Source organism: Camelina sativa, chromosome 8 (assembly GCF_030686135.1).
Source record: "Camelina sativa cultivar CO46 ecotype springtype chromosome 8, ASM3068613v1".
NCBI lineage: Eukaryota > Viridiplantae > Streptophyta > Magnoliopsida > Brassicales > Brassicaceae > Camelina > Camelina sativa.
The window spans coordinates 6,835,138-6,848,626 of record NC_141887.1 but is presented as its reverse complement, the minus strand read 5'-3'; the positions used below and the strand labels follow the sequence as shown (position 1 = coordinate 6,848,626).

At 34.8% G+C, this 13,489-nt stretch overlaps 4 protein-coding genes across 4 annotated transcripts; 1 reads left to right on the top strand and 3 right to left on the bottom strand.

The window, feature by feature from the left end:
• The first annotated feature begins 3,302 nt into the window (after positions 1 to 3,302).
• On the top strand, positions 3,303 to 5,064 carry LOC104706595 (uncharacterized). Its single transcript, XM_087461918.1, has 2 exons — positions 3,303 to 3,497; positions 3,876 to 5,064. Exon 2 carries the CDS (start codon positions 3,936 to 3,938, stop codon positions 4,536 to 4,538), a length of 603 nt encoding a protein of 200 aa, XP_087318044.1. The 5' UTR covers positions 3,303 to 3,497; positions 3,876 to 3,935; the 3' UTR covers positions 4,539 to 5,064.
• Positions 5,065 to 6,272: 1,208 nt separating this feature from the next.
• On the bottom strand, positions 6,273 to 8,105 carry LOC104706594 (uncharacterized). Its single transcript, XM_087461019.1, has 4 exons — positions 8,049 to 8,105; positions 7,341 to 7,485; positions 6,933 to 6,972; positions 6,273 to 6,580 (listed from the first exon to the last, which is right to left on the bottom strand). Exons 1-4 carry the CDS (start codon positions 8,103 to 8,105, stop codon positions 6,445 to 6,447), a joined length of 378 nt encoding a protein of 125 aa, XP_087317145.1. The 3' UTR covers positions 6,273 to 6,444.
• On the bottom strand, positions 8,015 to 10,464 carry LOC104706593 (sterol 14-demethylase-like). The gene is made up of 3 exons (XM_010422790.3): positions 10,338 to 10,464; positions 9,575 to 10,249; positions 8,015 to 9,222 (listed from the first exon to the last, which is right to left on the bottom strand). Exons 2-3 carry the CDS (start codon positions 10,055 to 10,057, stop codon positions 8,248 to 8,250), a joined length of 1,458 nt encoding a protein of 485 aa, XP_010421092.1. The 5' UTR covers positions 10,058 to 10,249; positions 10,338 to 10,464; the 3' UTR covers positions 8,015 to 8,247.
• LOC104706592 (E3 ubiquitin-protein ligase RZFP34) lies at positions 10,428 to 12,846 on the bottom strand. Its single transcript, XM_010422788.3, has 12 exons — positions 12,320 to 12,846; positions 12,128 to 12,215; positions 11,980 to 12,039; positions 11,858 to 11,890; positions 11,690 to 11,767; positions 11,567 to 11,610; positions 11,433 to 11,473; positions 11,255 to 11,337; positions 11,088 to 11,179; positions 10,920 to 10,989; positions 10,797 to 10,838; positions 10,428 to 10,712 (listed from the first exon to the last, which is right to left on the bottom strand). Exons 1-12 carry the CDS (start codon positions 12,406 to 12,408, stop codon positions 10,545 to 10,547), a joined length of 888 nt encoding a protein of 295 aa, XP_010421090.1. The 5' UTR covers positions 12,409 to 12,846; the 3' UTR covers positions 10,428 to 10,544.
• Positions 12,847 to 13,489: the final 643 nt, after the last annotated feature.

Sequence of the window (13,489 nt, the reverse complement as noted above, 5' to 3'; positions counted from 1 at the left end):
TGTGTGACTGGAAAACAACTGGCTTGTTACATAACAAAACAAGAAGTCGAAATTTCCATACTAGAACTATCAATGTAATATCACAGAGTCGCAGACTTTTAACACATACAACTGTACAAGCATCAATAGACATAACTATACATGCCTTGGATATAAAAAGTTAAAAAGAAAACTTAAATTTGTAAATGATATAATGACATGTGTATATTTATTTTCAATTCATTTTGAATTAAAAATTATATTATGTGCGAACATTAATTTTAAATGTACGAGATTCTAGATTCTCATTTTCGGTTGACAGACTTGACAGATTCAGCTTAAACAATCATCTATTGTGGTTTTGCATGGTAGAGGTTAAATATGCTATTTTAGGAATATTAATAGGTATTATACTATTATGATGCCGTGAACGATCATCATATGTGAGATTGCCATAAAGGTATATATGGTGATTCAGATTGAATCTTTTTTTGAACTGCCACAACGGTAAATTTGAATTGCTTGTTTCTTACTTTCTCTATACCAATTGATGCATCGATTCATTAGGACTATCATGAGGAATTGAATTATTGGCCGACAAAATAAGCAATCTAGTTTCCCTTAATATGGAATTTAAGGATCTTAATAAATAGGATAAAACTAATACGCACACAAACTTGTTCCATTCATAATGATACTGAAGAATGGAAGCAGCATGTCCCGTGCATTTATGGATAGCTCCCATGTTTGTGGCTTCGTATAATTAGCTCTTATCCTGAAATATATTTGTTGTGAAAATTGCCAACACGATCATATTCACAAGGCATTAATAGACATTAAATATTGTGGGATATTGTGGGTCATCACATTCATAATCATATACTAGAGAGACTTATGATCTATGAAGTCACATATTAAGTTTCACATCAATAACTGCCAATGTGTGTTTATTTATTTATAACTCAAAACTAATTGTCAATATACTAAGATTAGCCCATATTAACAGTTGAACACCATGATAAGTTACCGTTACCGTAAGTTACAGACTAGTTTTTATTATCTTAACATTTACAATTTGCACAAAAAAACATTTACGATTTAAAAGAAACACATATAATGAAAATCACATTTGAGTAGGTTTAATTAATAAAAATTGGTTCCGCCTGCTCAAGAGTTTTTTCTTTTGAAGTTTACGACCTTTTTTGGTCGCACAACTCAGTTGAGTTTGATTCCTAGACTAAACAACTTTTGGCTCATATATATTAATGAATTGAGTTTTTATTTATTTATAAGAGTGTGATTTATACATCGTATAGTTGGAGCTAGACTGCAAAATCGTAAGTACAGGGAATCACGAAGCTTCACATTAGATATCTTTGTACGTGAAGAATTCACACAAGAAACCGAAGCAGACGAAAGTGAAAAGCTCTTAACATAAAAAGAAAAGAAGATATACAAAGTTGTGCTTGACATGCTCTTAGATTATTGATGTTGGTGAAAGAGACCATGAAATGATAACTCTTGTCTCCCTACTTTTACTATTGGAAATACTTTTTTTTCTTTTTCTTTTTGAATATATATTTTCATCTGCATATTAATTAATTGTTGAAGGAGAGTATTATTCCTTTACACTCTTTTTCATGGATGGCATTATTATATATAATTAGTACATATATAAAAATATTAGGAATATCACAATCATGATCATCACTTAACACATGCCCAGCGAACCAAATATGGATATTTACTTTCCTTGCTTTACTTCCACTTGCAGTAAAAGTCAACAAATCATTTTCAACAAAGTATTTAAGAATACTGATTATAAAGTTTTGCCCAAGAAATTAAAATTGATTTTGCGCCACCCAATAGTCATTTTACGAGTTTTTTCTTTTAACACATGCATGGTGTAAAACTATGCTCAGTCCAAACTGGAAATTAAATAGACTAATTCGTTTAGAAAATAATTCATCATTAACTAAAAAAAAGTTACTGAATATTTATTTTGTCACGTATATTACGTTCTTACCTCAACTATAATTTTGTTGTTGTTGTCAACTATACGTTGATAATACACAAGATATACACTTGATCGTACCCGCTATAAACAGTACTGATTGATCATAGATCTTAGTATCTTACACTAACTATATAATGAGTCTGTTCGTTAAGTTGCTGCAGCAACCACATTCTGCGACTAAAAAAATAAAGGTTGCCGGAGTTTAAATCTTTGCAATGAGTCGTTCCTTCTGTTTAAACAAGTTACCGCTTCTGTTAAAACAAATTGCAGTGGCAGTTAAAACTATCACTTATTTTTCATCGCGAGACATGATATACTGGAAATCTCCGTAAAAGTAGTGGCAACGGTAATTTTCACTGGCCATAATGACATTAAAATTTTGACCGCCGGAAGGAGATGCAACAGCAACATAACAAACATGCTCAATATCAGAAAACAACGATAGATACATTTTTGCTTCTGTCTATAATCTAGCGATGTTATTATCCACTGAAAAAAGAAGAGAAACTGAGCTGTTTAGATTGTTATATTCATGTGACATTTGGTAACGAGGATGTGAGTAGTGAGAACTTTTTTGTTTTCTCTTCTTTTTTTCCACGAGTAGTGATTGGTTTAATAATTGAAAAAGGGATTCCATATAAACTTTTCTCTATATTTTGGTGGCAAAAGTTTGGTTACCTGCCTCTTTTGCTGACCCTGGAATCCACTTCTCATTGACTATATGCTTCTTTGATTTGTATACACAAAATCGAAAAGAAAAAAATGGTGTTTGAAGAAGCATTCGTTCCCGCTTTTTTCGGTGCTACTCGAATTTTCTTGGATAAAGACAAGAAGTGGTGTTGCACATCCCAAGAAAACCGAAGAAGAAAACAAAAGACTTTTAAAGAGTTGAGACTATAATGTGAGTGAGTGAGACCAAAGTCAGTAAACTACGATCTTGGTCTAAGGTCTTCCACCAAATACTTCCGGCAAAAGAAGGAAAACAAAAAAAAAACTATATATTGAAAAAAAGATACACCCACTTATATGATTTTAATATCGTTCCACTAAGAAATTACTTTGAATTTGAGTTGTATGTGAGATATTTTGCTTTATTTTATAGTTATATTAGTGATAAATAATTTCTAAAATAGTTTGCGCGTTGTAAATAATAAAGTGGCGTTGGTTGAAATAATGTAGCAAGATATGATACAATCATGTGCCATCATTTTATTTATTTAATTCTTTTAGTTGATTAAATAAAATTATTGAGAAAACTCAAAAGAGAGCTACCTGAAAAAGCTCGATGTGCTTTAAGCAGTCCAATAAGTTTTACTAATATATAAAGTCCTTCCCTCCCTAACTCCTCAAGTTAAAATCCATTCTCTTTCACTCTCGGTCTCTCACACACACGAACAGTTTATTATAGAGAATCAAAAGATCTTCTAAGCTCAGTTTAGTAGAATTTATGGATAACCAAAGCAATGCTCTTCTTGGCTGGCCTTACTACTCTCACTGAAAGGTAAATTTGTTTTTTTCTTTCTATATATGAGTTTCCTTTGTTTCTTTTAAACCTTAGTGAGTGAGTGAATAGTGAAAGCATTCGGCTTTTGCATAATGTCTGCCTAATTTCTTGAGGGTGTACTTTTTCTTATTCTTTGCCTATCTAAGATAAATCAAGATTTTGCATAAGGTGGTCTTAATCTTCAACTAGATCATGAGTCATTACTTGATGGGTTAAAGATTTTTTCTTACTCTTACTTCTCTGACCAAAACTCAATCATAGCAAGTGACACAATCAACACCATTTGTGGGAAATTAAGGAGTTCTCTGTTTTGTTTCCTCTGTTTCTTTCTTTTGTGTGTCTGACTGTTTTACTTTTTACTTTTTTTTTTTACAGACAACAGAAGAAATAAGACAGTCTCTACTATACACAACACTAGAGCTGGACCAAACAAAGATGTTTGCTTATGATGAAATAAGGAAGAGAGATGAGCAATTGATCCATCTCAAAGACATCTTAACCAAAACCATCAAAGAAAGAGACGAAGCTCTCGAGAAATGTCAGCGTCTCATGTTCGACAGCCACTCACTTCAACAACAGAAACACATAACTCCTCCTTCATCTGGAGCTTCCAGCATTGAAGACGAACAAGTTCATCTTCAACAACTAGGATCCAACAAGAGCTTCTCATCCTCAGATTGTGAGGAGAGCATTATGTCACCCACTGATCATATCATGAACCCACCACCATCTCAGCTTGAAGAAGTTTCAGGAACTGAGATTATTATGGATCCATTGTTTCCAGACAAGCCATTGCCTGAAAAGGGTAAGCTCTTACAGGCTGTTATAAAGGCAGGGCCATTACTTCAGACACTCCTCTTAGCCGGTCCATTACCTCAATGGCGCCACCCACCACCGCCTCTTAAGACCTTCGAGATCCCTCCAGTTACAGTCCAATGCCCAATTGTCAACAATGGTTGTGGCAAGTTCAACAGGAAAAGAGTTTTCTCAGATGGATCCTATTCAGAAGCTAAGTATCAGAAAGTTCTTCTCCACTGAACGGGAACTCGAAACAAATTCTGGATACTGATCTTTATTCTTACTCAAGTAGTACTAATAGTCATCTAATATACCATTACATAGGTAAATTTCCAGGATTAATCGTCTCACTTCTAGGGTTCAAGTGAAAGTGATCTTTTGTACATTAGGGCTTTTTGTTATGCTCCATTGTGGGAGACAGAGTCTGATCCATTTAGGGTTTAGATTTAGAGGGATGAGAAAGTAAGAAAAAAAAAAACTCCCCTGGTTGAACTCTAACTAAATGAGAGTGAGTACTATGTGAGAGAGTTTGCTATTTTACTTCTTTCTCCACTTATGCTTATTGCTTTTTTATTTTTGCTTTTTTGTTGGGTTTTGGTATCTCAAACCCAAAACCCAATTTCACATTCATGTTTTGGCAATTTGGCTCCATGATTGTGAAACTCGATTAGGGGTTTCTTTTGTATTCTATGATTTTTCCCTCTACAATCAGTTGGGGATGATATTATGTTAAATTTAAATGTATACTATATAACTCTTGGTGTTATGTTCCTGTCTTCATAATGGATTTTATTTTTCTATAGTAATTGAAATAGGTTTATCTTGTTGTCTTTGTGAGAGTGTGCTTGAAGGATTTGTAACTTTTGAGATATTTTATTTAATTGTTTTGTTTTTTTGGGGGTAAATGGGTGAGAGAAGTCGTTGGTAAGCCCAACAACCAAAAAGTCCAAAAGCCATTTCTTTGTCGGTTCGGGTAGGTCCCGAAGATCTAGAGCCGGATCTTCTTGTCCATGTAACACATAAGTCTACGAGTGTTAAAAAATAGACAGTCCACTCATGGATTGATTGAAGTGGCGGTAGAGATATAGTTAAATACGAGTGTTATGCGATAGATTGAAGTATAATGGTGGTAAAGATATAGTTAAATGATAGATTGAAGTATAGTTAAACGATAGAGATATAAATAGTAATGGTAGAGTTAGTAAAACCCGTAGAGTTATACGATAGAGTAAGTCGCAGCCGTAGACTTAAATTTAGTGGTGGTAGAGTAAGTAAAAAAAAGATTCTTAGAGTTATGGGTGAAATAGATATAGTCGATAGACTTAATTGTAGTGGTGGTAGAGTAAGAAGGTAGAATTGAGTTATATGGCAAACTAATAAATAGTGCCAGTAAAGTTAGTATTTCTGATAGAGTTATTGCTGACAATAGAGTTTTTAAATTATGTTACGATAGAGTTACTGCTTACTAAAATAGCATAAGATTCGTAGACTTATTGTTTCGTGTGGGGGTAGAGTTATTGATTAAACGTAGATTTAGGTCATCGTTTTACAAGTATTTTGTAGGTTAAATGAAGTAATCTAAATGGTGAAAAGACAAAAATACCCTTAACGAAGAGTTAAAGGGAATTTGTACTAAGTATAAACTGAGAAATAATGTGAACCTTGAAGTTTTTGAGTGGATTTTCCGATAGACTAAAGAGAATTAGAGTTTTATCTAGGATTCTATGTAGAGATTTAATTGCAAACAAACCAATGCAACTAATGGCTTGCAAATCGAAGTTAATCTCCATGTGCAAGACTCCTTATAATTTGGCATATAAGAAAGTTAGCTGATACTTATCTTCGTGATTTGTATGGTTCGTATGCACATGTTCTAATGGAGTTTGAGGCAGTTGACTTGTCGGTTTATAATCAAGACAATTGGATATATGCACAATAACAATAATGGTGGTATGAAACTACTCAAAAAATCGATGAAGAGCAAGATGATAATTTTATAAATTTCAAAACAAGACAATATAGCAACGAAGGATGTTCTAATTTGTATTTATCCAACGATACAAATAGAGGTATATAACAAGACTATATAACTCACTAGAGCTAACATAACATGTTATTGTTGTTATTTCACCCTAATTATCCCAATCTACCTACACAAAATATTAAAGTACAAAAAATATTCTTGCTGGTACTGCAACTCGGGGATATCTTCCACTCTCATCTTCTTCTTTTGGTGGTGGGGACATCTTTGAAGCCTTAGTGTGAGATTCAGAGTGGCGAGACTGCATGAGATAACAAAAGGAGTAAATAAAGATAAGAACCCAACCCAACATAAAATCATGAAACCAACAAACTGTTGAGACAAACAACAACTATGACAGGAACTACTGACAAAGGAGACAACTAGACAAAAGGATCAAGACAACAAATCTACTGCAGATGAGATCTAATCAGGAAGAAGATAGCTAAAGTAATCTAAGAGAAACTAGAAAACCAATAAAGCTCATGAAGCAAAAGGAACTCATCTTAACTTAAGTAAAAAAACAACTCTTGAAAACCAACTAAACAAGCAAAGAATCAATGCGTTACAAAGCTATAACAAAGACTTAAACATTGGTAACGAGAAAAACTCACCAGTCACCAGGGTCACACTGATGGTAAAACTTCTGAATATCTGCAAAACAAAACATGAATAAAACCCAGAACCGTCAAATCCCAGCAAATTAAATAAACCAAGAACATGAAAAGAGAACAAAGCCGAAACCCAGTTAAAAGAAACGAGCATAAAAACTGCAAATCTACACAAATAATCAAAGATTCTCTACAACGAACTTAGAGACGACGACAATCAGAGGAGTTCTTGCCGGAATCGGAGGAACCAATGATCTGACGCTGCTCGGAAGCAAACAAATGTAACTATACACAATCATCTAACCCCAACAAAAAAAAGGCGTCAAATGCTAAAGTCGATATCATTTCTCTAAACTACGAAACAAACATTTTGAGGCGGCGTCAAATCAAAATTCTGAGCTGAATACAAACCTGGCGAAGATACATCAGATGCTAAAGGCAATATCTTTTCTCCTTGGCTCGAACAAACATCATTCACCGATAGCCAAAAAGAAGTCTGTAACCTTAAATCCGTTTGAAAAGAAACGCAACCGAAAGAGATCTCCGCCGCCAACTCCTGAAGCAGATACCACCACCACTACCTAATTCGAGAACCCTGCTTCTCATCGAAAGCCATGCTTCGGCGGAAGAAAAAACCACCAATCCAAAACACCACTCAAACCTTCCTTATGTCGGAATCAAACCACCGCAACCCTATGTCTTATACTCAAATCTCCAATCAAAGCCGCAACAAACAAGAAAAGAGTAGCAAAAGCTTCTGGCCTGAGAAAGGGAGGTCGGAACCGGTGCTAGGTCAGCCACCGTGATCCGCCTCAGATATACATTTTTTTCCGGCAGCTAGAGCTCGAGAGTAAAAAGAGAAGTAGGTTTAATCTTTTTTTGGTTTTTTTATATATTTAAGTTTTTTTAAACAAAAAAATAATTCATAATGGCACTTATGTAATTCAAAGATTATAAAAGTGGTTATATGTCTTTTTCTAACAAATGTGTACTATTCTAGTAAATAAAACGAATAAAGGACCTACTCTAGTAATAAACCACGATTTATGTATTAATATAGTAATTCTTTCGAAAAAATATACAACTTCGAAAAAAATACGACTCGTTTGTTATTTAAACCTTGAAACATGAGTCAAGAGGCACAGAACTAAAACAGTGAAGTAATATACAACTCATTTATCTTACCTTCAAAAAAGAGCCAGAAGAAGGAAAACAGTGAAGCAAGTATCAAACAACCAACACTACAAAGTACAAACTAAAACTAGGGAAGGACAAGACACAAAGGAGAAAACCAAACCAACTGGGTGTATTAAAGTTTTTAAGTGACGTGGAGACGCTTATAACGGACCATCACTTTCCCTTTAACTCCAACAACCATAGCATTCCAATCAGTCTCAGGAAAAGGTGACACTAACTCAAGCTCAAAGTTTCTCAACAAGAGACTCCATATGGCTTTGATTTGCATGTACGCAAAAGGTCCACCAAGACACTCGTGCCTACCTGCCCCCAAGGAGATGTATGAGAATGGACCAGCTGCTTTGTCTTCTTCTCTACCCGGTGAGAATCTATCGGGATCAAAATTGTCTGGATCTTTATAAACATGAGGTAAACGGTTGGCGAATACAGGCGAGGTTGCGACAATATGACCCTTTGGGATCTCATATGTTTTTCCTTCTCGGTGAGAGGCTCTCATCAACACGATCAGTGGAGGGTGAAGCCTCAAAGCTTCTTTAATGCATCTAAACAGAACATCCATTTCAGATAAGATATCATAATTGATCTTGTCCCCATGTTTTTCAATCAGTTTCTTCTGCTCGTCCTTTGCGGCTAATAAGTAGTGTTTATCTCGCATGAGATAAGCACCGGTCCATGTTGAAGTGATAGCGCTTGTGTGTTGGCCAGCAAACAAAGCAGCAGTGAGCAAGCCAGTGACCTCAGATTCAGTTGTTTCTCTACCCTCTTTGTACTTTGAGTCGATGAAACATTGTAGCATGTCGTGCTCTGATTTGTCACCCGAACGTTTTCTAGATGCTATGATTTTGGAAAAGATTTGTGCAAGCTTTGCCCTGGCGCGGTCGCGACAGCGATGAGCTGGAATGGGAAGGTAAGGGAAGAGAACACTAATGGGGAGCATTCCATTGTCAAGTTCGTGGAACAATGCAGAGACATCATCAAACAGTTGTTCACGGACTTCTCGACCTAGAAGACATCTACTTGCAGTTAAGATGATTAGACGCTCTAGCTCAACACTTAGGTCCACTTCACCACTCTCTCCCCATTTTGAAAAGGAATCCTGACAAGATCAATGTACAAGGATTCAGAAATATATATTTATTCAAATTTTGCAAATTAAACCAAACAAAAATAATAATATTTGTTCTAAATTTAGAATCCCTAATCAAATTCCTACTAATTATTATTATTATTATTATTTTTAAAAAAATAATCAGAGGTGATCGGGACTTTTACCATGCACTGAACTATCTAAATATTTTGTTATTGAGAACAAACAAAAATAAATCTTAAAGAAAAGTGTATTTTGAATTAATTAACTATTGCACTCTATTAATTTTATCACCACCTTTAGAAAAAATTAATTTTAAATGTTAGAATTTGTATCAAAGTTTTAGGTTATATGTAATTACCGCAGCTTCTCTAACCATGGGATCGACATAACTTCTTAAGTTATCGACTTTGAGAGCATCAGCGAAGAACCGAAACTGCTCCATCCGGATGGGATAATCAGCATCAAACACAACTCCGGGGCCAAAAGTAGGCACATTGAATCTGTAAACTTCTTTCTGGCTAAGTTCCGATTCAAAAGCGTTGAAGAAATGCTCCGACACTTCAGGACCGATCAAAAAGGTTATGTTCTTGTGAAGAAGCTTCACCGTGAAAACACTTCCAAGCTTAGGATATTCCTCTCTAAGCATCGAGATTGGACCTTTCATGAAGCGGATAAGAGTTCCGATCAAAGGTGGCCACGCTTGAAGAACCGGAGGGACACGAACACTCTTCTTCTTCTTGGAAGGTAAGGATGTGATGAGTTTGGTCACAACCATTGTAAGGAACAACACCACAATAACCACACAACTCATATTCAAAACCTTGTAAAAATACTCTTCCATATTTTGGATTTGCTTCACAGATTTAACACTGCTCAGCTTAACTCTCGTTTTATAGCTTGATTGCTTTTGGAATTTTAGGCAATAAATAATTATGTCCGACTATAGCCACAACACGTTAGGTTCTTTAGCTTCACTTGATCATCAAACAAAACACGTAGACGATATTATGCTCATGTGTCCTCCGACTGATGTCTATTACATGCATATAGTTTGTAGAAGATTAGTGTCCGAGAAATGTACCTTTAATATTGAGTGATAAAAATAGTAATATTATACGTACTACTTATTTTGGGCTATGTTAAGACTTGAGAGGCTATAAAATATCGGATCTAAACTTATCTCTAGATCGTTTAGACTTGCGAGTTGGATAGGCTCAAAGCAGCTTTTGATTTTGTGCTGATATAAACAACCAGAGGCATTGATTGACTGATACAAATAACATCTCTCTTGAGAAATTTAGATACCAAGACTAGCACTGGTTAAAGAATTAACCGGTCGAACCAACAACCTGAGACACTCCAGAGGAGCAAGAGTGACTGTCAGAGCCTCTCTGCGTCTGTTTTGTGTTGTAGGAACCGCAGCTACTGCATTTATGCGCGATAAAATGAAACCGAACGTTAGTGTTTGAGCTGCAGTCATTGCAAAGAATCCATACCTGATTCAGTATATCAAGTCCAAATCAGAATGTGCACATACACAAACACAGCAAGAACATGATATGGAATTCAATTTCGTTTACCATCTTATTTTCATACAGTTTTGGCATTGGGTATGCAGCAACCTGCAAAATTTGAATGTAAAAAACTTAATGAACATTAAAAGACTATACAAGAGATCGAACATTAGAGTATGGAGTCTTTACCTCTTCATCAAGTTTCTTCCACAAATTGGACATGTCACATATGGATTTGGAACATACAGGGCATGTGTATCTACGCAATTCATCAAGAAAACCCAAGAAACGTTTTAATTATTGTTTATTAATGACTTCCTTTTATTGGCTGCATAAAGACTTGAGAGCTCTTTTTACCGGTTATGCAGCCCCATATCTTTGGTGCATTCTAAATGCATAGTGTGACCACATCGCAGGACCGTGATATCTCTTGTGGAGTCAAACAGATACTGAGAACAAAATAAACCCAAATCAGGACACCATTTATTGTTACACTAAGAAATGTGAAGATTTTATTCTTGTACCTCGAAACAAACAGGGCAATTGTGATGCATTGCGCCTTCGACACATCGGTGCTTGTCCTCCATAACCTTGGAGTAGCAACATCCTGTTTCAAGAAAACAAAATAAGATCTCCTAACAATGAAAGGTGCGAGAACTAATGGAAAACAAGCACGTGAGGTGAGGTTTTGTAGTCTCTTACGACATCTTTTGCAATGGAAGAAGTTTTCTTCTCCTCCAGTCCTATTGAACCAACATCATGAGATTACATATCAACTTCACAAGTTCGAATTAGTAAGCACAAATTACAATGCCAGTTTAAAAGTGAATATATACCGGCAAATCCCACACTCATCGCAATGATATTGCTTTTTGGAAAGCTGAAACAACCAAATTGAGTCTCATTACTACTACAAATTCCAGCTAAAAAGGGCGATAACTCGATTTTAAAACACTTACATCATCGTCAAAGAATTTGCATTTTGAGCAAAAGTACTTCCCCATACATACACCACAATTTGAGCAATTTTGCTGGACCTAAAGAAAACAAATCAGAGTTTCAGCATCAAGAAACATGTATACACATGAATCAAATCTCTATATATCAAAATGTGGATATATACTCACGTCTTGTTCTGTCTCACAGAGTGAGCATACCACCTGAAAAAAAAAAACCAAATCAAGATCAAGATCAATAATGCTATCACAATGAACAAAACATAATCAAAATATTCAGAATGTTTCAAAACCTTTGAAACTTCATGACGAGGAAGTTCATGTCTATGCATCTGTTCAATTTGAAGAGAATCCTATTGAAACAAACAAACACATATTAGTTCTATATAACCTTCACATCTATAACCAAAACTTGTTTTTCACAAACCACACACACATTACCTTAGCTTCGTTGTGGCAATGTCTACAATCAAAAACCTCATCACAACATGGTGCTCTAATCTTACATCGTCTTCTATAATGTGAGCACCTAAACACAAAACAGATGGGATAAATAAAATTCAATTAAAGATTGAAACTTTAGCTTTCGTTACTAATAAAATTGAAATCAAAAATTAATGGGTTGGTCTTTACCCGTAATGCCCAGATCCAATCTCCATTAGATTCGCAACCTGAGAACCAAATTCTTGATTTTGTTCATTTTCCTGGAAACCCATCTCCATGTTTTACTTCAAAGTTTTAATCTTTCCTACTTTCAAATCAAACCCAATTCGAGACCCAGATTGATAAAGAAACGTAATTTGGAAGAAATGTATTTTAGATATGTTTGTTAAATCAGAGAGAATCAAGTTGAGATGAGAGTTGCAGAGACGGAAAAAGCAATCAGGTAGAGATTTGTTTATATATGAAGATGAGTGAGATGACTCGGCAACACGCCAGATTTTTTAACTTTGCCTAATCCATAGATTATGAAATTATGACTCTCTTACTTTTGGTATATATAATTTAAGGAACATAATATATTTAAAAATCTCTTTTTTTTGATAAAATATCTACAAAATAAAATGATTTCCACTAGTTTATGTAATGAGAAAATTTGGAATAGGGTTTATGGCCTTAGGATGGATTGAAGTGTAGAGATTTTTGGTTGAACTTTTGTTGAAATATATATATATATATATATATATATATATTTTTTTTGTAGTATGCAACTAAAAGTCTAAAACCATCATATTTCAGAAGAGGTTAACACTCGGTTTTAGCTTTGATTCAGTTGGCGACTTGGCGGGACCATTTAAGGAACCATGGTCTGTGGTGTGGGTCTCAATGTTCCTGTCTTTTGAAAAGGAGGAACATGATAGGATTAGATAATGGTTATGATCTTCACCCACTTGGTGACACGTTATGGGTCCATATTTTAGAAGTTGTGGAAACTTTTTGTTTTATTTTAATCGTTTGATAATTGATAATATTAATAGAGTTCTGGGTAAGACCCTTCACCAAAAAAAAAAAAGAGTTGTGGTTGTGGGTAAGACTATTGCTAAGTGTCAAACTCGATAATGGACCTTCAAGGGGCTTAGATTCTGTTTTATCTTTTGGTTTGTAACAAAACAATAAGTGGTTAAAAGGGACATGATAGACATTGATCCCAAGAAGGCAATAATCAATAATTGTCTTTAGGAATTAGGAGTATGATAGAAAATTTTAACAATATTTTTTAAATATGTATTTGTGAAAAGTGCAAAACATAGTTTCTGTGAGACGGATAGAGAGTTGCATCGTTTAAACTGCTAAAATTTTAAA